At 43.9% G+C, this 25,691-nt stretch overlaps 2 protein-coding genes across 6 annotated transcripts; one reads left to right on the top strand and one right to left on the bottom strand.

Moving 5' to 3' along the window:
• The first annotated feature begins 4,628 nt into the window (after positions 1-4,628).
• Positions 4,629-14,323, top strand: LOC125513288 (mitochondrial proton/calcium exchanger protein-like). Its single transcript, XM_048678365.1, has 15 exons — positions 4,629-4,802; positions 6,167-6,828; positions 6,936-7,248; positions 7,578-7,724; positions 7,836-7,924; positions 8,000-8,092; positions 8,711-8,837; positions 9,568-9,632; positions 9,714-9,885; positions 10,940-11,158; positions 11,238-11,285; positions 11,397-11,540; positions 12,944-13,026; positions 13,697-13,812; positions 13,890-14,323. Exons 2-15 carry the CDS (start codon positions 6,227-6,229, stop codon positions 13,976-13,978), a joined length of 2,307 nt encoding a protein of 768 aa, XP_048534322.1. The 5' UTR covers positions 4,629-4,802; positions 6,167-6,226; the 3' UTR covers positions 13,979-14,323.
• A 485-nt stretch (positions 14,324-14,808) lies between these two features.
• On the bottom strand, positions 14,809-19,769 carry LOC125513287 (protein FAR1-RELATED SEQUENCE 6-like). Of its 5 annotated transcripts, XM_048678364.1 has the most exons (9): positions 19,573-19,709; positions 18,554-18,758; positions 18,101-18,198; positions 16,177-18,005; positions 16,022-16,057; positions 15,799-15,912; positions 15,496-15,564; positions 15,234-15,398; positions 14,809-15,137 (listed from the first exon to the last, which is right to left on the bottom strand). In XM_048678364.1, the coding sequence occupies exons 3-8, from the start codon at positions 18,174-18,176 to the stop codon at positions 15,270-15,272; spliced, it is 2,253 nt and encodes a 750-aa protein (XP_048534321.1). In that variant the 5' UTR covers positions 18,177-18,198; positions 18,554-18,758; positions 19,573-19,709; the 3' UTR covers positions 14,809-15,137; positions 15,234-15,269. The 5 variants fall into 5 exon arrangements, with proteins under 5 accessions (XP_048534321.1, XP_048534320.1, XP_048534317.1 ...); XM_048678363.1 differs by lacking the exon at positions 18,554-18,758 and having other exon boundaries at positions 19,573-19,729; XM_048678360.1 differs by having other exon boundaries at positions 16,177-18,198.
• Between the last annotated feature and the right edge of the window lie 5,922 nt (positions 19,770-25,691).

Raw genomic sequence — 25,691 nt, 5'->3', positions numbered from 1 at the left:
GTAGGACTCCCCCCTCTTGCCTTGTTGGAGAAGGAAAGGGGAAGGGGGAAAGAGGAAAGGGGGGCGCCCCCCCCCCTTACTTGTCCTATTCGGACTAGGGGGGAGGGGGGCGCGCGGCCTGCCCTGGCCGGCCCTCCTCTTCTCCCTTAGGGCCCATGTAGGCCCATTAACCCCCCCCCCCCCCGGGGGGGGGGGGGGTTCCGGTAACCCCCCGGTACTCCGGTAAAATCCCGATTTCACCCGGAACGATTCCGATATCCAAATATAGGCTTCCAATATATCAATCTTTATGTCTCGACCATTTCGAGACTCCTCGTCATGTCCGTGATCACATCCGGGACTCCGAACTACCTTCGGTACATCAAAACACAAAAACCCTAATTACGATTGTCACCGAACTTTAAGCGTGCGGACCCTACGGGTTCGAGAACTATGTAGACATGACCGAGACACGTCTCCGGTCAATAACCAATAGCGGAACCTGGATGCTCATATTGGTTCCTACATATTCTACGAAGATCTTTATCGGTCAAACCGCATAACAACATACGTTGTTCCCTTTGTCATCGGTATGTTACTTGCCCGAGATTCGATCGTCGGTATTCCAATACCTAGTTCAATCTCGTTACCGGCAAGTCTCTTTACTCGTTTCGTAATACATCATTCCACTACTAACTCATTAGTTGCAATGCTTGCAAGACTTAAGTGATGTGCATTACCAAGTGGGCCTAGAGATACCTCTCCGACAATCGGCGTGACAAATCCTAATCTTGAAATACGCCAACTCAACAAGTACCTTCGGAGACACCTGTAGAGCACCTTTATAATCACCCAGTTACGTTGTGACATTTGGTAGCACACAAAGTGTTCCTCCGGTAAACGGGAGTTGCATAATCTCATAGTCATAGGAACATGTATAAGTTATGAAGAAAGCAATAGCAACAAACTAAACGATCAAGTGCTAAGCTAACGGAATGGGTCAAGTCAATCACATCATTCTCCTAATGATGTGATCCCGTTAATCAAATGACAACTCATGCCTATGGTTAGGAAACATAACCATCTTCGATCAACGAGCTAGTCAAGTAGAGGCATACTAGTGACACTCTGTTTGTCTATGTATTCACACATGTATTATGTTTCCGGTTAATACAATTCTAGCATGAATAATAAACATTTATCATGATATAAGGAAATAAATAATAACTTTATTATTGCCTCTAGGGCATATTTCCTTCAGGGTGCACCCCCCAAGGCCCAAACCGAATTGGTTTAGGGCAAGGGGGTCGGCCCCCTCTTTCCTTCTCCTCCTCTCCCTTTCCTTCCCCCTCTCCTACTCCTATTAGGAAAAGGAGGAGTCCTACTCCTAGTGGGAGTAGGACTCCCTCCCTTGGCGCGCCCTCCTTGGCCGGCCGCCTCTCCCCCTTGCTCCTTTATATACGGGGACAGGGGGCACCTCTAGACACAACAATTGATCATTGATCTCTTAGCCGAGTGTGGTGCCCCCTCCACCATAATCCACCTCGGTCATATCGTAGAGGTGCTTAGGTAAAGCCCTGCGTCGGTAGCATCATCGTCACCGTCACCACGCCGTCGTGCTGACGAAACTCTCCTGTGAAGCTTTGCTGGATCGAAGCTTGTGGGACGTCATCGAGTTGAACGTGTGCAGAACTCGGAGGTGCCGTGCGTTTGGTACTTGGATCGATCGGATCATGAAGACATATGACTACATCAACCGCGTTGTGCTAACGCTTCCGCATTTGGTCTACGAGGGTACGTGGACACACTCTCCCCTCTCGTTGCTATGCATCACCATGATCCCGTGTGTGCGTAGGAATTTTTTTGAAATTACTATGTTCCCCAACATTAGTTGTGGGATGATGCATTACGGAAACGAGTAAAGAGACTTGCCGGTAACGAGATTGAACTAGGTATTGAGATACCGACGATCGAATCTCGGGCAAGTAACATACTGATGACAAAGGGAACCAACGTATATTGTTATGCGGTTTGACCAATAAAGATCTTCGTAGAATATGTAGGAGCCAATATGAACATCCAGGTTCCGCTATTGGTTATTGACCGGAGACGTGTCTCGGTCATGTCTACATAGTTCTCGAACCCGTAGGGTCCGCACGCTTAAAGTTCGGTGACGAGTATTATGAGTTTATGTGTTTTGATGTACCGAAGGTAGTTTGGAGTTCCGGATGAGATCGGGGACATGACAAGGAGTCTCGAAATGGTCGAGACGTAAAGATCGATATATTGGACGACTATATTCGGATATCGGAAAGGTTTCGAGTGATTCGGGTATTTTTCGGAGTACCGAGGAGTTACGAGAATACGAGGAAGAAGTAATGGGCCCCATGGGCCAAGTGGTGAAAGTGAGGAGGCAGGGCGCGCGACCCCCTAGCCCAAACCGAATTGGACTAGGGGGACGGCCCCCCTTTCCCCCTTTTCCTCCCTCTCCTTCCTTCTCCTCTTCCCCCTTCCTTTCCTCCTCCTAGTAGGAGTAGGAAAGGGGAGTCCTACTCCTACTGGGAGGAGGACTCCTCCTCCTGGCGCGCCTTACAGGGGCCGGCTGGCCTCCCCCCTTTCTCCTTTATATACGGGGGCAGGGGGCACCCTAGAACACACAAGTTGATCATTGATCCCTTAGCCGTGTGCGGTGCCCCCTCCACCATAATCCACCTCGATCATATCATAGCGGTGCTTAGGCGAAGCCCTGCGTCGGTAGCAACATCATCACCGTCATCACGCCGTCGTGCTGACGAAACTCTCCCGTGAAGCTCTGCTGGATCAGAGTTCGTGGGACACCATCGAGCTGAACGTGTGCTAAACTCGGAGGTGACGTGCGTTTGGTACTTTGATCGGTCGGATCGTGAAGACGTTCGACTACATCAACCGCGTTCTCATAATGCTTCCGCTTACGGTCTACGAGGGTACGTGGACAATACTCTTCCCTCTCATTGCTATGCATCACCATGATCTTGCGTGTGCGTAGGAAAATTTTGAAATTACTACGTTCCCCAACACTTGCCTCTTTGATCGTTGATGTTTGTGCTAGCCTTCTTAAGGCATCCTTGTTTAACTTATGTCTGTACTCAGATATTGTTGCTTCCGCTGACTCGTTTGTATTCGAGCTTCTGTATTCGAGCCCTCGAGGCCCTTGGCTTGTAATACGAAGCTTGTATTATTTTTTATTTGTGTCTAGAGTTGTGTTGTGATATCTTCCCGTGAGTCCCTGATCTTGATCGTACACATTTGCGTGTATGATTAGTGTACGATCGAATCGGGGGCGTCACATCCAGAGCCGCCACCTGCAGGCGCGGAGAACCACGACTTCGACTTCGTCGAGGATGGTGAGTGGAGACGGAGAGGAGTAGATCGGGGTAGTGCGGAGAGGAGATGGTGTGGACCGCGCCGAAGCTGTGCTTCAATAGCCACATGCAGCGAACGGGCGGGTAACCGACTTCATGCGGCGCACCGGTTGGGGTAGGCTTCTCGGTCGTCATGTCGGCATTGAAGCGGCGCAACCCGCTTGTCCGGTGGCGTCGCTCTGACCGGCATCAATGCCATGGAGTCACGTTTGCAGCGATACTGACCAAGATGAATGGGCGGCAACCGCTTCGCGCGTTTCTTGTGCAGAGAGGTTTTATGGTGGGACTGTAGCGTCGAACATGTACATGGTCGTGGCCTGGACGCCAGCAAAGCTCTCCTGATTTTGCGTCTAGTTTGCGGGATTTTAAACAACCCACACATCCATGGACCGACGGGGTACCGAGTTGGATGCCCTAATCACAATACTAAATTTCACCTTTTAACGTGAGTTATACTGGCGAACCAATCTGTGGTTGGATGGTTAGAGGGACTGTGGTATTCCCAGCCCAGCAGGGTTCAAATCCTGATACTCGCATTTATTTCTTGATTTAATTCAGGATTTACTTATAAGGGTAGGGTATGCGTGTGTGCGTTCATAGGGGTGAATGTATGCGCGTGTATATGAGCGCTTGTGTCTGTACTGATATTAAAAAAAACGTGAGTAATATTTTTTAAAAAAGAATTACACTACCACAATAGGATCAATAAAAGGTTTAATTGGATTTATATTATATAATAAGAGACCTAAATTATGATTTTACACCAATCCCTAGGTTTCAATGCACAACAGTGCCTCGACCTGTTTTAAGGAAAAAAAAACCCGCGGACGAGCACAAAAACATGACAGCGAATATATCCAGAATATGCCACGTGTGACATCCAATCATAAGAAACAACATGTCCTGAATATAGTGGGCAGCATATCTTCAAATCAAACCGATTCCGACTCATGTCACTTTCATGGTAGGTGCACGTGCTACGCAGAGACTGCTTCAAGTTTGCAGCAGCTAATTTGAAACAAAACAGTCCCAAAATTTCCCCTTGTAACATTAATTAAATAAAAAAATGGTTCAACATTTCGAACGGATCGAAAAGGAAAAGTAAAAGTAAAATCCGTACATTTTTCATCAGGTGGCTCCGATCCGACGGCCAGCAGCAACCCAACCAGACGGAACGCAGCGGAAAGTGTTCCCCACACAAGACTCACGGTTTGAGCTGCACGTTGCAACAGCCACATTTCTTTCTTTCTTCGCACGTCTGCCCCCGCCCTCCTCTCCGAGTAAAGTAGCCCCCGCTGCTCCTCTTCTCCTTCCATAGTTCCATTCCCCTTCGCTTTTCCCCCTCGCTCCTCCCCTCCCTCCCCCAAAACCCTAAACCCTACCTCGCCGGGATCGGCCGATCGGCGCCGCGTCCCTCGCCGGGTGAGCTCTCCTCCGCCTCTCTCCAGACGCACCTCTGGTTTTTCTTCTTCTGATTTTTTTTTGCCCGGTCGGTCGGTCGACGCATTGGTCGATTTCGCTTCGCTCGCATCGGCGATTCGGTGGGACGGATCGACAGCCAGTGTTCACGTGCGTTGCTGCGATTTTAGTTTTCGGGTGATTTTGTCTGTGGCGAGTGGCGAGTAGTGGATGTTTCTGGGTAGGTGGCAGCCGGAAGGACCGATTTCGCGGTCCTGTTCGAAACTAAAGAAATTATAATTGTTTTGTCCTCGCCCGTTCCTTATAATATCTTGGTCGATCGTTTGCAAATCGTCCGCCCCTGCTATCTGTCTCTTTTACTTGGGAGGATGGATGAATCGGTACGGACTGAACCTGACGCGATTCACACTTTTCGCGGGGTTTCGATTTTCGACAGTCGAGTGGAATTTGTAACTTATATAATCTCGAACTGCTCCTGACGTCAAACTTGTCGAATTAAATTGTCAGTGCCATATGCTGTTAGCTTTTTTGTGTCGATATCTGGATAGGCAAAATGGTTCAACCGAGGAGATGCTCTGCTATTGATTATAATAATCTATCTGTGATTTTTTTCTTCCCTCTATAACTCTTATTTTGGAAATTAAAAGATGGAGTTATATTCCTTAATGCAAGTGTACAAAGCAGGTTTACTACTGACTAATGATTGCTTCAGATTTTTCTTCGTGAACTGTTACAAGTGCCTGTCGTAGTTAAGACTTAAAGTGAGCAATTTGTAAATCTGAGGTGAAGAACATAGTTGATTCTCATGAAATCTCTTACCAGCAACAGTGAAATTATTACTCATAGTATTTATGCATTGTTGGATTGTCAGCTCTTAATCTTGTGATCAATTGGGAGATACACAACTGTTGACTTATTTGTTGTGCTGGCTATGGATTGTAAGTTCTGCATCTTGTGATCATTTGGGAAATACACAACCACACACTTATTTGTTCCGCTGGCTGTTGATTGGACTATTGCTGAGCTTGCTTGTATAGTTGGATCAGAGTTGATTCTCTTACAGCTTTTGCATGCTCACTTTGATTCTCCATATTAGTTGCTACTCATATAAGTTTCTAAGTATTACTCACTGTACTTATGTGTTCTACTGTTATGTTAGAGGAAATCCTAGAGATTTACGGTCCTTTCATTATACCAGAAAACTACAGTTAGTGCCCTTTGAAAAGAATTGACTAGTGCGTGTGGTATATTGGTACTGCGATTGTTCAGCATTATTCTCACCTCTGTTTTTTGTTGTTGTAATGTGCTGTTACTATCCCCTTGTCAATCTTCATTTTTCTTATGGTTTCTGAATTTGATCACTTCAGGTTTTACTTAGAACGGCATGATCCTTGCCTTCCCATTGGGAGGGTGAGAAGCAACCAAGTATGGCTTCAAGGGCGATCATTAGGAGAAGGAAGCATCTTTTGGATAATGTTAACACACCTATCCTGTCATCCTCCTCTACCTTCCAGCATGGGGCATTTGGTTTCAAGGCTCAGCCAAGAATAGCGCAGCAATTTCTCGAGCAAAGCTTAGGGGACTCAAAATCTGACAAGGAGAAAGAGCCGTATAGTGTGAATTTGACAAAGGGTGGTCTGCTAGGTCTTGGTAATGGGTTTCCGCAGCGACCAGCTCATGTGATTTCTCTTCATGGTTATGGAATTGGAAGAAGTAATGAATTTGCATTGCCTTTTGGAGCTAGAGGTTTGTTGCAGTCAGTCCGCAGAGCATCAACTGCAACTGCTGGGCAACCTAAGTTGGATATCGAAGAAGAACAGAGTGAGGATCAGAAGCAGAATAAAAAGAAAAAGGAGGCATCCCCAGAAGAATGTGACCAGGCTGTGGAAGGCCTAAGCACAGCAAAAGCTAAAGCCAAAGCCAAGCAGGTGCAAGAATCTCTAAAGGCTAGCCGATCAATCGTACAAAAATTCTGGGCAAGGCTTCTGGGTATTGGCCCTGCTCTCCGAGCTATTGCTTCAATGAGTAGGTCTGTATCTTCTTCCTTGAACTCAAACTTATGACTTTTGATACAAGATATTGTTTTCTGCCCCATTTTTCCGGTGTTCTAAACATATGCAACCTCTCTCTGTGTAGAGCTGACTGGGCTGTAAAGCTGAAGCATGGGAAGGATGAATTTATTTCTACACTGCAGCATTACTGGTTAGGAACAAAGCTACTTTGGGCAGATGTTAGGATTTCATCAAGATTGCTGGTGAAGCTTGCTGGTGGAAAGAGCCTGTCAAGGAGAGAGAGGCAACAACTCACCCGTACAACAGCTGATATCTTCAGGCTGGTACCTGTTGCTGTGTTTATCGTTGTTCCGTTCATGGAATTCTTATTGCCGGTGTTTCTCAAGTTGTTTCCAAACATGCTGCCATCCACTTTTCAAGACAGGATGAAAGAAGAGGTTTGTGATGCAACAACAATAATTACTTAGTGCACTAGTATGTTTATACTGTTTAGCTATTACATTTCTCAGCATGCTATTATGCCACCATGTATGTCACAACTTATAATGCATGGGTTACCTACCCTGTGTTAATCAGACGTGCATGTGCGTGCAGTACATCATCATTTTGGTTCCATGGTTTGTTGACCCTGCTGTTCACTATCTCCTGATATGACAGATGTCTGTGTATCAATGTTTGAATTGATCTCGTAGTTACATTTCTATATGAACCACAAACATTGTTAAAAATGGATTGGCTCAAGAATGCAGTTCATGTTCCGATGCAGGAAGCGTTGAAAAGGAAACTGAAAGCAAGGATGGAGTATGCAAAGTTTCTGCAAGATACTGCAAAAGAAATGGCAAAGGAAGTCCAAACATCCCGTAGTGGAGAAACTAAACAGACCGCTGAAGATCTGGACGAATTTTTAAACAAGGTATCAGTTATATATAACATCCTTCTGTGAATAGTTTTATACTGTATAGTGTATACTATAAATTCATTTATATGATATTCTCTTGGATAATGTACTTTAAACTGCAATTAGGTTAGGAAAGGTGAACGTGTATCCAATGATGAAATCTTGAACTTCGCGAAGCTGTTTAATGATGAACTGACTTTGGATAACATGAGCAGGTTACATCTTATTTGAATTTTGAACATCCTTGTAATATCACAGTTATACCAGAGCTGATCAATGTTTTTCTGCAGACCACGCTTGGTAAATATGTGCAAATATATGGGTATTCGGCCTTTTGGTACGGACCATTACTTGAGGTTCATGCTTCGCAAAAAACTGCGCGAGTAAGTATTTGGTTTAAAAACGTGAAATATAGTCTGCTATTGTGTGAAGTAGAGGGATATGCATGGAAATATTAAACTTATAATTGTATCGCAGAGCGCTAATTAGCTTGCATCTAATCATTATCTACTATTGCGCGTAATAACAAAAGTGCCAATCTTCGAGATAAGCCCCGTTGTGGAGACATGAGATTAATACAATGTTTATAGAAAACTAACCAAGTAACCAAACAATTGTCCAAATTATAATATCAAGTGTGTATTGTAATCTCTGTTAATATATGTAAGACAAATACAGAGTAGTTTGCTCGATGTTGAAGCTTTGTAGACGTAAGGAATCATGTCTTATTTGATTTATGTTCAAGACTGTTTGAATATGTTTAATATGTTTTGGGTTTCACCTCTAGCCTACCCCAATTTGTTACTGTTTGAATATGTTTAATATGTGCTGGACTCAAAAAGTACCTGATATTCAAGCATCTATGCTCATTTAATGTATATAACTATTTGTGGAATTGGATTTTCTAGTGATTTTGCGACTATATACTTCAATGCAATTTGGCATTTATCTTTATAAGTTATCTGCTCGTTGTTTTAGTAATAGTACTCTTATCTATGCAGCATTAAGAATGATGATAAGGTGATTCAAGCTGAGGGGGTGGAGTCTCTTTCTGAAGAGGAGCTCCGGCAAGCCTGCCGTGAACGCGGCCACCTAGGCCTGCTGTCAACGGAAGAAATGCGTCAACAGGTTTGTTTGCCCTACTCAGATGATATGCACATAATTTAGAGTTTCATAGTCTCCAATACTTTATACTCAGTTACTTGGTGTACTTGTTTAGTTTTCTACCTCTGTTGCATGTTCATCCTAGCCATCTATTCATTTCTTCCACATTGTATGTCATTCCACCCCTTTGAGATAAATTTATGACACTGCATCCAATATCCTGCATATACTGTAATAACATATCCATAGTTAACTATTTCTGATATGCCTATACATCTCAAATAGGGTTAACTTCGGTCAACAGATACCTTACCTAAGTTCTTATGCCAAGAACTGGAATGATTTGTGATATGAGAGGGAGTTTTCATTTTATGTCCCTGTCATAGAATAGGCCAGTGCATCATCAATTTCCATCGCCTGACCTTTTTTTTGGTCTTCAAAAGATGACTTTGTTTCTTTGTTTGTGCTATCTGTAAGTACCTCTATGCCCTACTCGGCACCATGGTACTTATCCTAGTCCATCGTGGTTTATTTATCAGTTGTCCCTTCTGTATGATCTTGTTTCATAGTTTTTGTTCCCAGAGTTATATTACTTTTGTAGTAACTGTAATGTGAAGTCTGATGCTGTTGTAAGCTACATCCATCATTCTGTCTCCACTTAGAGATAAACACAGTTAAAGTTAGATTGTATTGCTTCTAACAACCATAACTTCTTGTGTTAATGTAATTCATTGCAACTTCATTTTCTGTCCAGCTACGAGACTGGTTGGACCTCTCACTCAACCATGCTATGCCATCGTCCCTTCTCATACTTTCAAGGTAAATTCTTTTGATATATTTCTCAGTGACTACAAAAGTACTGTTTGGGCGCACTCTTACTCATCTTTCTAATGTTGTCAGAGCTTTTATCGTATCTGGGAGAATGAAACCTGAGGAGGCTGTTGTAGCAACATTGTCTTCTCTACCAGATGAAGTTGTGGATACAGTTGGTACAGTATTGCCATCTGAAGATTCAGTTTCTGAGAGAAGGAAAAAACTGGAATTCCTTGAGATGCAGGAAGAACTTATCAAGGTGATGTATATGTCTTCTCCTTATAGAAGTATTACAAATATTAAAAATGGACTATTTTTACATCATCTGCAAATGCAACCATGATATCGTAGATATGAAGTTCACATTTGTCGTACTTCTGGTAAGCTAATAGTGAGTGGGTCTTCTCCTTATAGAAGTATTACAAATATTAAAAATGGACTATTTTTACATCATCTGCAAATGCAACCATGATATCATAGATATGAAGTTCACATTGGTCGAACTTCTGGTAAGCTAATAGTGAGTGGGGCATGTAGTCACTCTTCTTTTACTAATTTATTGTCTTGGCTCAAAAGTCATTCATATTATGGACTTCTTTTGGCTGACACCCCATGTAACATACGCTACTATTACATATCCTGTCATGCGCTTGTTCTGTCATGATTGAAGCTTGATAATCCTTCCTGTTCATGCCCTCATGATCTCATGCATTGGATGGATTGGGAAGCTGTTCATGGTTTATGCTATGAATGATTTTTTTTCTTGAACTCTTGGTATGCCTGCATTTGTGAATTAAGGCAATTCTCTGTAGTCTCAACTGTAAAGCTATCATCTCATCTCGTCTGAGCCACGTCAATGTTCACACTGGACGGGAAAAAGTGTATTAGTTTATCATCTTTTGTATGCTTTAGGGCCATCCATAATAAAATTTGTTTCATGGGATCTGTTAGCCCAGTTTTAGACTTTTAGTTCATAAATACCCGGTAAGTAGGTATTGGGATTTATGATCGTCTGGACCCGATTATTTGTTTTTTCCAACATAATGCTGCGAACATTGTGCTGATATGCTGCTAGTATCAAACTGTCACCCAATTATTCATTTCCAGCACAATGCTGCTTTACTGCTAACACTTAACTGTTGCCTGTTTATTTTATCTTTAGCATACTGCTGCTAATACTGAACTGTAACCCAGTTATTTTATTTTCAGCGTATAATGCTGCTTATACCGAACTGTAGACCATTTATTTTATTTTCAGCGTTATGCTGCTTATACGAACTGTTGTTAACACTTTTGCATACAAAAATATTCAGGAGGAAGAGAAGAAGAAAGAGAAAGAAGAAAAGGCAAAACAAAAGAAGGAAGAGAAGGCAAAGCTCAAAGAACCAGAGGCTGATGAACAAGATTTAGCTTTAAATGAAATGACCGAGCCTACTGCTAGGGAAGAAGAAGAACTGAGAGAAGGAAAACAGCGTGACAAGGAACAACTCTGTAATATCAGTCGAGCCTTGGCTGTGCTAGCATCTGCATCGGTATGATCCTAGTCTATCTGTATTTTATATTAGCACATTAACTACTGATGGTAATAGTCCATGATTACTTATATTGCAGTCTGTTAGCAAGGAGCGTCAAGAGTTCCTGAGCCTTGTCAACCAGGAGGTACAGTGTGGACATGTGAAATGGAACAATTGTCCATACGTCATTCTTCTGTTATGTTGCATATGCATGTACTGTGGAGGTCTAAAAGGACTTTATTGTTGTCGAATGCAGATAGGACTGTATAACTCCATGATTGAAAAAGAAGGCACAGATGGTGAAGAAGCTAAGAGGGCATATATGGCTGCTAGAGAGGAGGCAGACGACGCTGATGAGGTCGCTGCAGAAGAAAAGGTCTCGTCAGCGTTGATTGAGAAGGTAAGGAATCCTTCTATGCATGGAAAGCCATATCTCATCAGTCACATAACTTGAAGACATAAATGCCAGATAATAAGAACATCGATGTATTGAGATGAGAATTGACTGTATGGTTGCATCTTAAATAGTTTTCTCAACATAAGAAAGCTAGTTGGTGATATAAACGAAACAAATGGACTTGTCTGTAGTGCCAGATAGCCAAACTCGCTGCTTCGATAGGCAAGTTTCCCTTGCCATTTGAAATCTAAAAAGTAAGTACATATACATCGATTCATGTATACGACTTTATGATGTGATTTTCAGTTAAGAGCTTGTAGACGGGTGAGTTAATCTGTCCACAAGTGTGTCATTTGTCACATCTGAACTGAACTGAACAGTTAAAAACCTATCCCCCCATTTTCTGATGAGACTTAGTGGTACGGTAACTAGTGCCATTGATTTTTTCAAACGCCAGTAGGCAAATACAACATAAGAAATGTTCAGATCTGAGTCAATGTCGCCAAAAACCAATCGTCATATCCTAAATGAGTCAGCTTTGATATAACTTGTAAACTTCATATCTTTCTTTGTATGTATGGTTGCATTTCACCCTTCATGTGAATATAGTTCGCCAAAAACTGTATCCTGGATTAGTCAGCTTTGGTAGGATTTATAGCTACTTGATTTGCATTCTCACCTCTGCATGTTAGCTTATTTGGGAATAAATTACCAAGCTGTCATAAACAGGGTTATACTATACCAGCTGGCTATCTGCTAGTCAAATGTCAAACGTACGTATAAGGTGCCGGCACTCACATTTGAAATTCTAGTTTTATCTTTAGTTTATTTATTTATTTTGATTAAATGGTGGCTCCTTATGAATTTGTTTCTTGATTGATTTCTGTATCTACTTTTGTTATTTCCAAATAAAGTCTGTTGTTAAGTCGGAGAAGTTTCTCTGGAGGAACTGCCAGTCTGTCACTGGTGTTTATGTTACGTTGGATATCTATATTCGAGATAGAGTTGGGGTAGCACCAATTGAAGAGAAGCTTGTCCAACATCGTCTGAGATGGTTTGGGCATATTCAGCGCAGGCCTCCAGAAGCTCCGGTGCATAGTGGACGGCTAAAGCGTGCGGAGAATGTCAAGAGAGGGCGGGGTAGACCGAATTTGACATAGGAGGAGTCCGTTAAGAGAGACCTGAAGGATTGGAGTATCACCAAAGAGCTAGCTATGGACAGGGGTGCGTGGAAGCTTGCTATCCATGTGCCAGAGCCATGAGTTGGTTGCGAGATCTTATGGGTTTCACCTCTAGCCTAACCCAACTTGTTTGGGACTAAAGGCTTTGTTGTTGTTGTTGTTGTTGTTGTTGTTGGATATCTATAATCTGTGTATTAGTTATTGACATATTTTTGCTGTGTTTAGGTTGATGCTATGCTTCAGGGATTGGAAAAGGAGATAGATGATGTAGATGCACAAATCGGAAACCGCTGGCAACTGCTTGATAGGTATGCCACTTTTTTTTTGCGAGAAATAGGTATGTCACTTGTATGTGAATGAAGCTGATTTTATATTGCATGCTAGTCAACTACTCCTGCTTGATAGGTATGTCATTTGACCATAAGTAGTAGTACATTGTGCTTATGGTCAATATCACTTTGTATTTGAAACTAAACTGGGGCTTGTCGAGTAGGGAGGATTTATAAATGTACTGCAAGTTCCATGTCCAGACAAGTTTTCAGTGGTAGCCTCGTTGTCCAACACCGTTCATTATTCTCTGCTTGTTCATTTATATACTGCCAAGTCTGCCACCCATATAGATACATAAAACATGTACTCCATCTGTCTGATACTTGGACAGGGATTTGCCATTTTCCATGAATTGCTGATGCAATGAATACCCATTTATTCTTTATATATCATGATTTGAACAGAAAAGCTGACCAACAGCTGTAGGGCAAAGTAGCATAATTGTGCACCATAATGTATATGGAGTCAATGAGGTCAGAGAAGAGGTTATAGCATGAGTACGGCTGATCCGTATGGCTCAGTATCACTTGTATATCAGAAAACTCATTCTGGATCAAGTTGCTGATGTTTATCATGGACCAAGACGTTGGGTTGCACTTGGAGCATGCTACATCAACATACTGATTCCATTTGCACCTCAATTTGCAGGGATCATGATGGCAAGGTCACTCCTGAGGAGGTAGCGGCGGCTGCGGCTTATCTCAAGGATACCATTGGGAAGGAAGGTGTCCAAGAGTTCATCAGCAACCTTTCTAAAGACAAAGGTCCTTGCACTCACATGACTTTCCCGTTGTGTTGATGATAGTATTACATTGTTTGCTGACAACTTTTTATGCCACAGAAGGAAAGATCCTTGTGGAAGACATCGTGAAGCTGGCTTCTCAAACTGACGAGAACAATGAAGACCAAGAAGAAGAATCACGGCAGTAGTTGCGAACACACTTGAAAACTTATTTTCCGTGTTGAGATGGACAGCCTATTATTTCAGATCAGGAGTAACCCTTCGAGTATCAGAGCTACGTCATGGCAGTGCCGTGTGTAGATCAAAAGGCAGGATAACCATTTTTTTGTGCCTCTCCGGGCTGACTTGGATGTAACGATGAGTGGCTGGCAAGGCAAACTTGCTGTAGAGATGATGGGATGCATATAGGTAGGTTCAGTGCTGTGGATTCGGCTGGTAAATGGCAATTGTGATTTCGACAGGTTGCTACGGAAGTGGAAATACAGATCGTTTGAACTTGGATGCATGCTACGTTCCATCCTTGGCTTCGGTTACGTTCGGTTTGTGCTTTGGCTTACATGCGGTTTGTTCTTTCACAGTTAAAATTTTAGTTTGATTCAATAACTATGTAGCCTGCTGGGGTGATCATACACAGTAGCTCATGTGCTTCGAGAAACCTTGGCAAATTTCCCACCACGGTTGTTAGGAAAGTTCTGCAAAACTACCCCACCATGAATGCTCATTACTCAAGACAAAAAACAAAAACAAAATAACCGTAGTGAATTTGTGTAAAGAACGAGGAAAATCAGTGATGCAAAAGTATTCGAAATCATAGAAGCCGCCGTACCACGTAGGACTTCCACAGAATTAGGACTACCATGACACACCCGACATTCTAGGACCCTTTTTTTCCCCTATAAAGTGGAATAAAGAGATGTAAAAAGAAGATCTGCATGTTGTTCTACTAACAGATTGCTTTAGCATATACAATATTGTACAACTACTTGACGATTCAAAGCAACATGATGCACCGGGATCATGACAGGATAGGGCTCATTCAGCAAAATCATTTACATGATCGGTTAAGAAAAATCATTTACATGCCCTCAACAAGAGCCACAGCCACACTCGGCGCAGGAGATTAGATGTTGCTAATGTTGCTGGAATCGACATCAATCAAAAGATAACTGTCTTCTACACATGGCAGGACTGAAGCAGCATGACCCAAATGAAGATGGCATCGGGCCGCACAAATGCTTGAGGGTCACCGCCTGCGATCGTCGAGGTGCGCGCTTCTCACTGCCAGCATGCCTACACAAGATTCCTCTTGGCATCAGGACTCCTCTTTCTCTGCATATTTACCAACTCCTGGGATGTCCCAAAACGCGACCATCAGGCCATTACTGTCAACACCTCAACAAATAATGGCGCAAAGCGAAACAGGAGTCCCAATGAGGAAAAAACCTGTTGTGAATTCTGATTTAAATGGGAAGAGTGCCCTTAGCCAGCTGCAGGTCCTGAGGTTCCATTTGACTGATGAGATGTCTCTGTTGGCTTCTGGGCACGGGGTCGCTTCCTTTTACCGTTTGCTAATGTGTCTTGCGCGGCTCCGTTTGGCTGCTGAGGTATCTACATGCATCCATAACATTGTATACCACACATGAATGGTCCGGCCAAAGTGGGAGAAGAATGCATGAACTTGCTGCTAATACACGTAAACACAAACCTGGAACATCTGCTGGTACATCACTGGCATCAAAACACCATTTCCAAATGCCTGAGGGTCAACGCCACTCTGAAATTTCATATAAGCAAGAGTTAACTTGACGGCACGTGTTTCCAGAAATGATGCACTCAGGAACCATGCATCATGGAGATGGGCAAGTTCCAGAGTAGTATGGGCTATGGAGCCTCTAATGTTGGTGTAAAAAAGGCCATCAGAATATGCTGGAAATCTTTTCTGGTGCTATTGGTACTTGTACAATGTGACATTTTAGCTGATAATAAAGTCACCCATGTTTTGACGTACCGGAACCATGTAAACAATACTTGGGCGCATTGCAGCTTGATTGCCCATGAATTGCTGGACGTTAGCTGGCACACCAATGTAACCAGCAGGAACTACAGCCTTTTCTGCTACTCCCTGCAGTTAAAAGTAAAAAACATTAGGCAGTCAATATACCCACTATGCTATATGTTTCAACTGATGAAGTGGTATTGCACCAAAAGTCCTGATGCTTATTCCAATCTACCTTCTGGATTTGTGATGCTTGCGCTGATGCAGAAGCCTGCGTTTTGCAAAATAAGAATGGTTTCAGATGGTAGCAGTTCAAGTAAACAATTTCCATAAACAATCAAAAGCAAGAATGTATATTGCCAAGAGATTAATTACAGGTTGAACCAGTACCTCTGGTCCTTTGGGCCCACCATTCCCATTGTCAGTAACGACATTCACCAAATTTTGACCAGTCACTGTATTTGGTTTTACTTTAGGAATGCGAGACTTGATCCTTGGCTGTGTATCATCATGTGTATTGCTATTTAATAAGAACTTCTCAACCTCTCTCACCAGCCTCAAAGCAAGGCGATACTTATCTGACAGGACTGCAGAGTCAACAAGCTGCAGGCATCTCATCGACAAATAGTCATATCTATCCACACGATTGTCGGGAACAACATCACTTGAAAGTCGTCCCATCACATGTAACTGTCTAAAATCCTTTTTCCACCTATCAAGAACATACTGTGAAGGAACTTCACGAACCTGTTGAAACTTGAGCACGGAGAGACTATGCCTACATAATATGCCGCTAAATTGGAAACCTCCACATATACAAGTTATATCCTTTTCCTCTGTGTTATAAGTAACTGCAAAAATCTTGCTCATAGTCCTTTTACCATCTTCAAGGAAAATACATTCCTTGACATTAAATGTGGAGATGGGCCCATCACCATTCATCAAAGATACATGGCAGTACATAATGGCTTCAATCTCATCTTGCAACTTCTTGAACATGTTATGGGTGTATACCTTTGAGAGCTGTTCTTCCATATAGAATTTTGAAACAGGTGGACGTTGCTTATGAAATGTCTCAAAATCTGCTTGGGCTTCTTTCTCGTATTTGCTCTGCAAAATCATCTCATACTTACCAAGAAATTGCTTCAAAGAGGTTTTCAAATCAACATACCCTTCAAAGAAAGGAGTGATAGTTTCACTTCTTTGTGTAGCAGACATTCCTGCCCAAAAAGCATCTTTAAGAAAGATAGGAACCCATGAAAATCTGCACTCATAAAGTGATCTTAACCAGTCATGACCCTGAAGCCCATTGTATGTGATCAAAGTACTCCATTCACCTTCAAACTCATCTACTGTTAAAGAATCATATGCAGCCTTTTGCAATGCCTTGCTGATAGCTTTGTACTCTGATAGCCCACTTAATTGCTCTGCCGCCTTCTTCATTATCTGATGCAAGCATATTCTATGGCGAACTCCAGGAACAACCTCAGCAACTGCACTCTGGATGCCCCTGCATTGGTCAGTGATGATAGCCTTTGGAAGGTTGCCAGACATGCATGCTACCCACGCCTTAAACAGCCACGTATAGGTTTCTGCTGTTTCATCAGAGAGCAGGCCACAACCCAACAAGACAGATTGGCCATGATGATTCACCCCAAGAAAAGTCACAAGAGGCATATCATGTTTACTAACCACATAGGAAGTGTCAAGGGTGATAGCGTCATTATAATACTCATACATGGCTCTTGACCATGCATCCGCCCAAAAAACATTCCTGACACAGCCTTCATCATCCAAGTCGATAACATTGAAAAAGTTTGCATTTTTGGCCTGCATTCGGGTAAAGAAAAGTCGAAGTGCTTCTGAATCTCCAGGTTGGAGCTTCAAACGGCCCCTCTCAACAAAACTATGGTTCTTGCTCTCTCCAAACAGAAGTTCCTCGAGTGCACCCAACTTATCAACAGGCATCTTGCTTGGCTCTTCAACTGGCATAGCTCCAGGTCCACCCATACGCAGCCGCCTCTTCGCAGGGCCAGAAAGCTGCTTATAAGAGTTCAAGAACCTTGCCATTGCTGGGCTCACAGGATGATTGTGATCAAGGTTTGCCAACTCTACATGCAACAATTTGTCTCCCCATAACTTCACACGGATCCTTGCTGGGCAATTGGTGGTTGATGAGGCCCGCTTCCTGAACTTAGGCTCATAACGTGGACGCCCTCCTTTACAGCACATCAGCTCGAGATATAAGCAGGTGCCTTCTTGTGAGAACGAGGACCTCCTAACCGAGACACCAAAACCAACACGACGGGCATACCTACGGTAGAATCGGTTGACCTCCATGTGGTTATTGAACACCATGCCAACTTCTGGAATGCCAATGTCCTGTCCATCAGATTCCTCTAAATATGGATCCTGAATAAGAAAACTACCATCAGAACATGTACAACACAAGTGCTTAGCAGGATAAACCAGATTTTTCTAGACACATAGGATAGCATATTGGTGCTTATTTGAAAGGATGTGTGCTTGATTATGTACCAAGAGGTTCTTATGAATTTAATTAGTACTTCTACCGTTCCAAAATCAGAGGGAGTACTTATACTAATTAATAGCATAAAATAAACCATTCAAGCACCTAGAAAGCTGAGCTTAAATATTCTAGAGTAGATGAAAGAGTGTTGCTATACATACGATGTTTTCCATCTGATTTTTATAAGATGCGGCAGATCCGACCATCGATGCACGGGGCAAGGTACAGCAGACTCACTGGATTGACCATCATAGCAAGGTCGGACACCAAGTATTGGACGTGCAGTAGTTCCGTAGATGAATTACATGCTCCAGGTGCTTAATGATGTGGCTATATTCTCTCTCTTCACGCGGTCATTAATAAGCACCTTGCATGTACATGCCCTCAGGAAACCGTTTCAACCGCAAAATTATCTTCTACAGCATCAAAGTGGCATCGGTAACTACAAATACATTCTAAATTTAGGATTTCAGGATAGCATGACACTAGCACTTTGTTTGTCATATCGTAAAATACTCTAGCAATCATCCAAGTACAGTCATCCTAATATTAGTACTCCCTCCATCCCTTTTATAGGTGTTAATTTCTCCTTAGGTGTTAGCTTTGCCTCAGATTTGTCTGGAATTGTTAGGCACAATTTGCCTTATGAGGACCTCTTCCAAATTTGCCCCACTGAAACGCTTCATGGACGCTACAGATTAATGTCCCTTTTTTATGCCAGATGACCTAGCTTTATTTATTCGGTCCACCTAATTGATGGAATTGCAGAACAGTTGACGTGATAATTATTGCCGATAAAAAGGGACTGGGAGAGTAGCTCTGAAGCAAAATTCCAGCTTACTGGAAGAGGGAAATGGTTTCCCAAAACGGAACTCCCAGCCCTCAAGAATGAACAGAATTATGGGTGGAATGTATCGCCCTCTCAAGAAAACTAAAATGCCACGCTGATCCACAAAAATAAAGTCTAATACAAGTCATTGCCAACAGAATAACAAATGATGCTATGAGCTCCAAACTCGACATCCAACTTCTTTGCAGGCGTCTGAACCACCGCAAACTCGGCATCCGTACTCATGTAAAAACCCTAAAACCCCATGAAATCCTAAGCTTTCTTCTCCAGGTGACACCTAAACCCTCAGAAATCACGTAGTAATCCTGGACCCTCTCTCCCGCACTTCCGCACATCAAATTCTCAGGATCACAAGCCGCTAAAAGATATAGAGGAACAGGAAGAGATGGGGTCGATCGGGGAGTACCAGTGCGTTGAGGTCGCGGCGCCGGGGGCGGCGAGGATTCTTGGGCGGGGGGACCGCCCCCTCCGTCTCCATCGTCTGAGAGCCCACCGCCGGCGAGGTCGGCTAGGGTTTGGGAGCGGGTGGGGAAGATGACGGGTGTAAATTTTGGTGACAAATGAATTAGACACGCACCTGAAGAAGGGCCCCGGTGGGCATTGGGTTATGCCTCCGGTTCGGTCGGTTCGGTTTCTCCGTTATTAACCAGCCGAAATAACAACCGGTTCGGGACGAAGCCGCGAGCGACGGCGACCGGAAGAGATGCCAATCCCCGTATCTTCGACTTCGAGTGAGAAAAACCACAAGAGTTATGAAGTTTATAATTCCGGGCTCACATGGGTGAACAGTAAAGTCTTAAAAAATAGTGAAGAATATAAAAATTCCTTTTTTTGCGAGGAAGAATATAAAAATTCCTTTTTTTGCAAGGAAGAAAATAAAAATTCTTAATTTTTTGTGATAAACATTGAGGAATGTTTCGTCTGCATGCAAATTTTCATGATGGAATGACATTCGTTGAGGTTAGACAAAAAGGCCGATGCTCTAAAAAGGCTATTTTTAGAAGCATTTTGGAATATCAATTTTGTATTTTTTGTTGACCTCCACAAATGTTGTTTCATCATGAAATTTTGCATTAAGATGAAACACTCATAAATGTTTCTTGTAATTTTTTTTGAATATTTTGATTTTTCTTCAATTTACTTTCAATGGTGTCGTGGAAAATGCGCACGGAGAGCGGTTGCCGTCGTGGGATCGTCGCCGGTTCAATGCATACTCATTGAGAACCCACACACCGCTAGCCAAACAAGCACACTGATGATCGAGGAGGCGTGAATACATTCATACCCCATTTCACATTCTCGTTTGTTGCCGCGCGGATAAGAAGAGGACAAAGTTGAATAGACAACAATGACCCGCCACTAATTGGGGGGGGGGCGGGGTTAGTGATTAAGGAATATCACTGATATGCCAAATCTGACATCTGTGTATGACGACATGTCGACCGTGCAATAGTGAAAGAGGACCTCATCATTGACCGAACAATTGCTCTCGAGTCTGTGTTAACAGTTCCAGCTAACCAACAGTGGCTCATCACAAACGCGCCTTTGTTGGCCCGTCGGTGATGAAGCTCATCAGTGACACCTCTGTGGTTGCCGGTCAGTGACGAGGGGTTAGTGCTATCTGGATTTTGTAGTAGTGATCTTCTAATCAAGGTGGTTCTCAACATCTTGAGCGAGTATCCATAAGAATAGTACTAGAAGATATGTCTCTATTTTCTTAGATATAGTGCAAAAACTATTTTGCTACAAGTGATGATTGCATTGGATTTTGTTATATATTCCTATATGTAACCCCGGTCGAAAACCTATCTCTGTTTTACTTTTCTTTGATAGGATTATCGAAAAGTATCGAAGCACCTTACGAGAAATCTTTCTCTTTCCGTATTCGTGTCACCTTGACGTTCCACACTCACGACAATGAGTATTGTTATCATGGTCTCTCCAATACAAAGCACATCAACACTTGCATACATGAATTCATAACCAAGCCTTAAGTCGTTGTATCACCATTCCCAATTCCCTTTTTACAAGGGAAACCAAAAGATCCATATTCCAAGCAATTTTCAGCTATTAACAAAGGACATGCACAAATAAGTTAGCTATAAAAACAATTTATTTTTCTATATATTCAAAGAGTGACCCATTCGACAGTAAACTGTCATCGAGTATGCCCATGCTTGTGACGCTCAATTGCGTCACCTAAAATCGATCAAATATCAAAGATGTTGAGGGGCTACCTCGGGCAGGCCCAGTTTGTGGCAGTCACTGTCACCGAAAATGATCTAAGGGCATCTCCAATAGCAATCCGCAAATTTTCTCCCGCATCCGTCCGCAAACAGGGAAGGACTAATCCACGGACACAGATGCGGGAAGACGCCATCCAACTGTAGTTGCATATATTTTAAACCTCATTTTAACTAACCAAATGAAATTCATGCATAGCAGCCAATATTCATCAAAGTTTTGGATAGAAAACAACACAAATCATTCATACATAGCATGCAAATTAAGTCCACTACAAGTCTCTAATTTGACTAGATCCCGGATGTCCAACAAGTTCTTCATGAACGGATCTTGTCGTTCCACACATACTCCCCATTCAGCTTCATCCAATAGTGTGTGCACGTAAATGGTCGCCCCCTGTCCTGTGGTACACAACGGCGACGCGTGCGGGCTACATATAATGTGTAGACCAACAATGAGTGAATTAATCAATCAACAAGTTGAGCAAGGGAAAGTAAAACTTACGATCTCGTCATCTGCCGCGTGTAATGGTCACCTTGCCTCGAGCTGACGAGCCACGTTTCAAAACTTGATGACGCTGATCTGGATAGGGTGCCAACGATACGGCAATGATCTCACATTGCGTGGTTGAATGATGTACATGTCGTAGAGCGCAATGTGATTTCATGCGTGAAACTTTTCATGCGCTTGCTCCCAGAAGGGCTCCCCTCTGCTCCTGCCTATGAAATCCGCGGATATGGCCGGTGTAACGCCCGAATAATTAAGCTACAGTAAAACTCCGCTAATGACGCCACGTCACCTTGATTACTGTTGATAAACTCGCGTTGATTCGAAACCGATTCAAATTCAAACTCAAAATCGAGTCAAACAATAAAAAATTTCAAACAATAAAACTAAAATGTTCGGATTGTGCCAAATAATGCATAGGTAATTATGGTGAAGAAACCACACTTTTATAAAGTTTTTAAATACTCGAAGATGAATAAAATAATAGCAAAAACAATTTTTGAAATGCCTTTTATAATTGATAAAGTGTTAAAATATTCTATTTATGGGTTAAACTTTTTATGGCACTGAGTTTAGTGGTAGTACTAACTTAGGAATCATTTTTGTACTTTAAAAAACTAATAAAGTGAGGAACAAAATAAAACAGAAAAGAAATAAAATACAAAAAATAAAAGGAAACGAAAAAAATTATAATAAAGAGAAAAGGGCTTCCCCCACTTGGCCACGGCCCAGCAGGCCACCAGGCTGCCAGGCCGGCCCACCAGCCGCGCCCATTTCCCCCCACTACCACGAAACCCTAATACCTGTCGCCCCACTTCCCCTCTCCCATGTCGCTCCCCCCCTCTCGATCCGATCTGGATCGAGGGAGCGATCCCGAGCCCACCTCGACGCCAACCGCCGTCGACTGGAGGACCACATCGCCGGAGCCTTTCCACCTCGACCGCCTCATCCCCATCGTCGCCGTCGTTCCCGCCTCCCCCACCTCAAGCCCCGCTGCCATTGCCCTACGCCCCTCCCCTTCCTCCCCTTTTCACCCGCGCCCGCGCCGTCCCTCCCGTGCGAGCCCACACCCACACCCACTCCGGTCGCCGCCCATCTTGAAGCCGGCGTTGCCGCAGCCATCGCTCCGGCTAACCCCTGCCCGCGCCCGTAGGACCGTCCATTCCCTCGCCCCGCCTGCAACGTGCAAGGCCGTGGCCGCGAACCCACCTGATCCGAGCTCCGGCGGCCGCCTCTACTCGACGCCGTCGCCATTGGTGACTGGCTCCGGCCGCTGCCCGCTCCCCTGCACTGCTGCTGCTCGCGCACGACTGTGATGCGGCGCCTGTTCCCGACGCGCCTCGCCCGCCGCCCCATTTGCTGCTACTGCCGCGACCTGCGCCGCGCGCCCCCGCCACCGTCCGCTAGCATGCTCCCCTACTGCGCTGCTAGCTCCATGACTGGCTGCTGCCGCCGCTGCTTCTGCCTACGCCCATCGCTGGCCACCACCCCGCATGCCTCGCGCTCGCCTCTCCCTCGCCGCGCATCGCTCGCGCGCGCGCGCGCACACACCGCGCCACTCTGGCCACTCCGGCTCCCCCCTCCCGCACATGCCCCGCTCCGCGCCGCGCCTGTCTACTGCCTTCCAGCGCCGCCGCTGCTGGCGCCTCCCGTTGCCGTCGTGCCGACAACACTCCACCCCAGCGCCCGCGCGCGTCGCTCGGGGCAGCGCCCCGCCATGGCCGCGATCGGCGCTCGATCCTGCCCCGACGGGTGTCCCCGCCAGCGCCCAGATGGGCTGGCGCCCGTGGCCCCGCTAGCGCCCGATCCGCTAGGCCCCCTGGGTCAATGACAGGAGGGCCCCACCTCCAGAACGTTTTTAAAAAAAGAGATAAAAAATACATAATTAAAATAATAATAATAATTAACTTAATTTAAGCATAATTAGTTAACCTAATCACCTATTTAATTAACTAAACCAATTTAGTTAACCTAAGCCTATGACATATAGGACCCACGCGTCAGTTTGACCAAGTCAACTGACTGTTGACCGCTGACGTCATGCTGACATCATAAACTGAATTTTGAATTAAATTAATTCTGTTAATTCCAAAAATGAATTAAAACTTTAAAAATTAATATAAAATAATCCGTAACTCGGATGGAGAAACTTTGTACATGAAAGTTGCTCAGAACGACGAGATGAATCCGGATACGCAGCCCGTTCGTCCGCCACACATCCCTAACATAGCGAACACGTAACTTTCCTGGATGTTTTCCCCCTTCGCCGGTATCACCTCCTACCGCGTTAGGGCACACCTGGCACCGTTACTTGTCATATCATGCATCGTTATGCATCTGTTTGCATTGTATTCATTGTTTCTTCCCCCTCTTCTCTCCGGTAGACTACGAGGCTGACGCCGCTGCTGGTGCCCCGGTCGACTACGTTGTTGACGACCCCTACTTACCAGAGCAACCAGGTAAGCCCCCCCTTGATCACCAGATATCACCTATTCTTCTCTCTACTGCTTGCATCAGAGTAGTGTAGCATGTTACTGCTTTCCGTTAATCCTATTCTGATGCATAGCCTGTCATTGTTGCTATAGTTGTTGATACCTCACCTACAATCCTAAATGCTTAGTATAGGATGCTAGTTTATCATCAGTGGCCCTACATTTTTGTCAGTCTGCCATGCTATACTATCGGGCCGTGGTCACGTCGGGTGTTGATGAAGGAGATATGCCCTAGAGGAAAAAAATAAAGTTATTATTTATTTCCTTATATCATGATAAATGTTTATTATTCATGCTAGAATTGTATTAACCGGAAACTTAGTACATGTGTGAATACATAGACAAACAGAGTGTCACTAGTATGCCTCTACTTGACTAGCTCGTTGAATCAAAGATGGTTAAGTTTCCTAGCCATAGACACGAGTTGTCATTTGATTAACGGGATCACATCATTAGAGAATGATGTGATTGACTTGACCCATTCCGTTAGCTTAGCACGATCATCGTTTAGTTTGTTGCTACTGCTTTCTTCATGACTTATACATGTTCCTGTGACTATGAGATTACGCAACTCCCGAGTATCGGAGGAACACTTTATGTGCTATCAAACATCACAACGTAACTGAGTGATTATAAAGGTGCTCTACAGGTGTCTCCGATGGTGCTTGTTGAGTTGGCATAGATCGAGATTAGGATCTATCACTCCGATTGTCGGAGAGGTATCTCTGGGCCCTCTCGGTAATGCACATCACTATAAGCCTTGCAAGCATTGTGACTAATGAGTTAGTTGCGCGATGATGCGGTACGGAACGAGTAAAGAGACTTGCCGGTAACGAGATTGAACTAGGTATGAGGATACCGACGATCGAATCTCGGGCAAGTAACATACCGATGACAAAGGCAACAATGTATGTTGTTATGCGGTTTGACCGATAAAAATCTTTGTAGAATATGTAGGAGCCAATATGAGCATCCAGATTCCGCTATTGGTTATTGACCGGAGACGAGTCTCGATCATGTCTACATAGTTCTCGAACCCGTAGGGTCCACACGCTTAACGTTCGGTGACGATCGGTATTATGAGTTTATGTGTTTTGATGTACCGAAGTTAGTTCGGAGTTTCGGATGAGATCGGGAATATGACGGGGAGTCTCGAAATGGTCGATACGTAAAGATCGATATATTGGATGACTATATTCGGACTCGGGTATTTTTCGGAGTACCGAAGAGTTACGAGAATTCACCGGGAGGATCAATGGGCCTTTGTGGGCTTTAGTGGAAA

The sequence above is a fragment of the Triticum urartu genome, chromosome 6, assembly GCF_003073215.2.
Source record: "Triticum urartu cultivar G1812 chromosome 6, Tu2.1, whole genome shotgun sequence".
Lineage (NCBI taxonomy): Eukaryota > Viridiplantae > Streptophyta > Magnoliopsida > Poales > Poaceae > Triticum > Triticum urartu.
The sequence above is the reverse complement of the archived record's forward strand: the minus strand, read 5'-3'. Positions and strand labels throughout refer to the sequence as shown.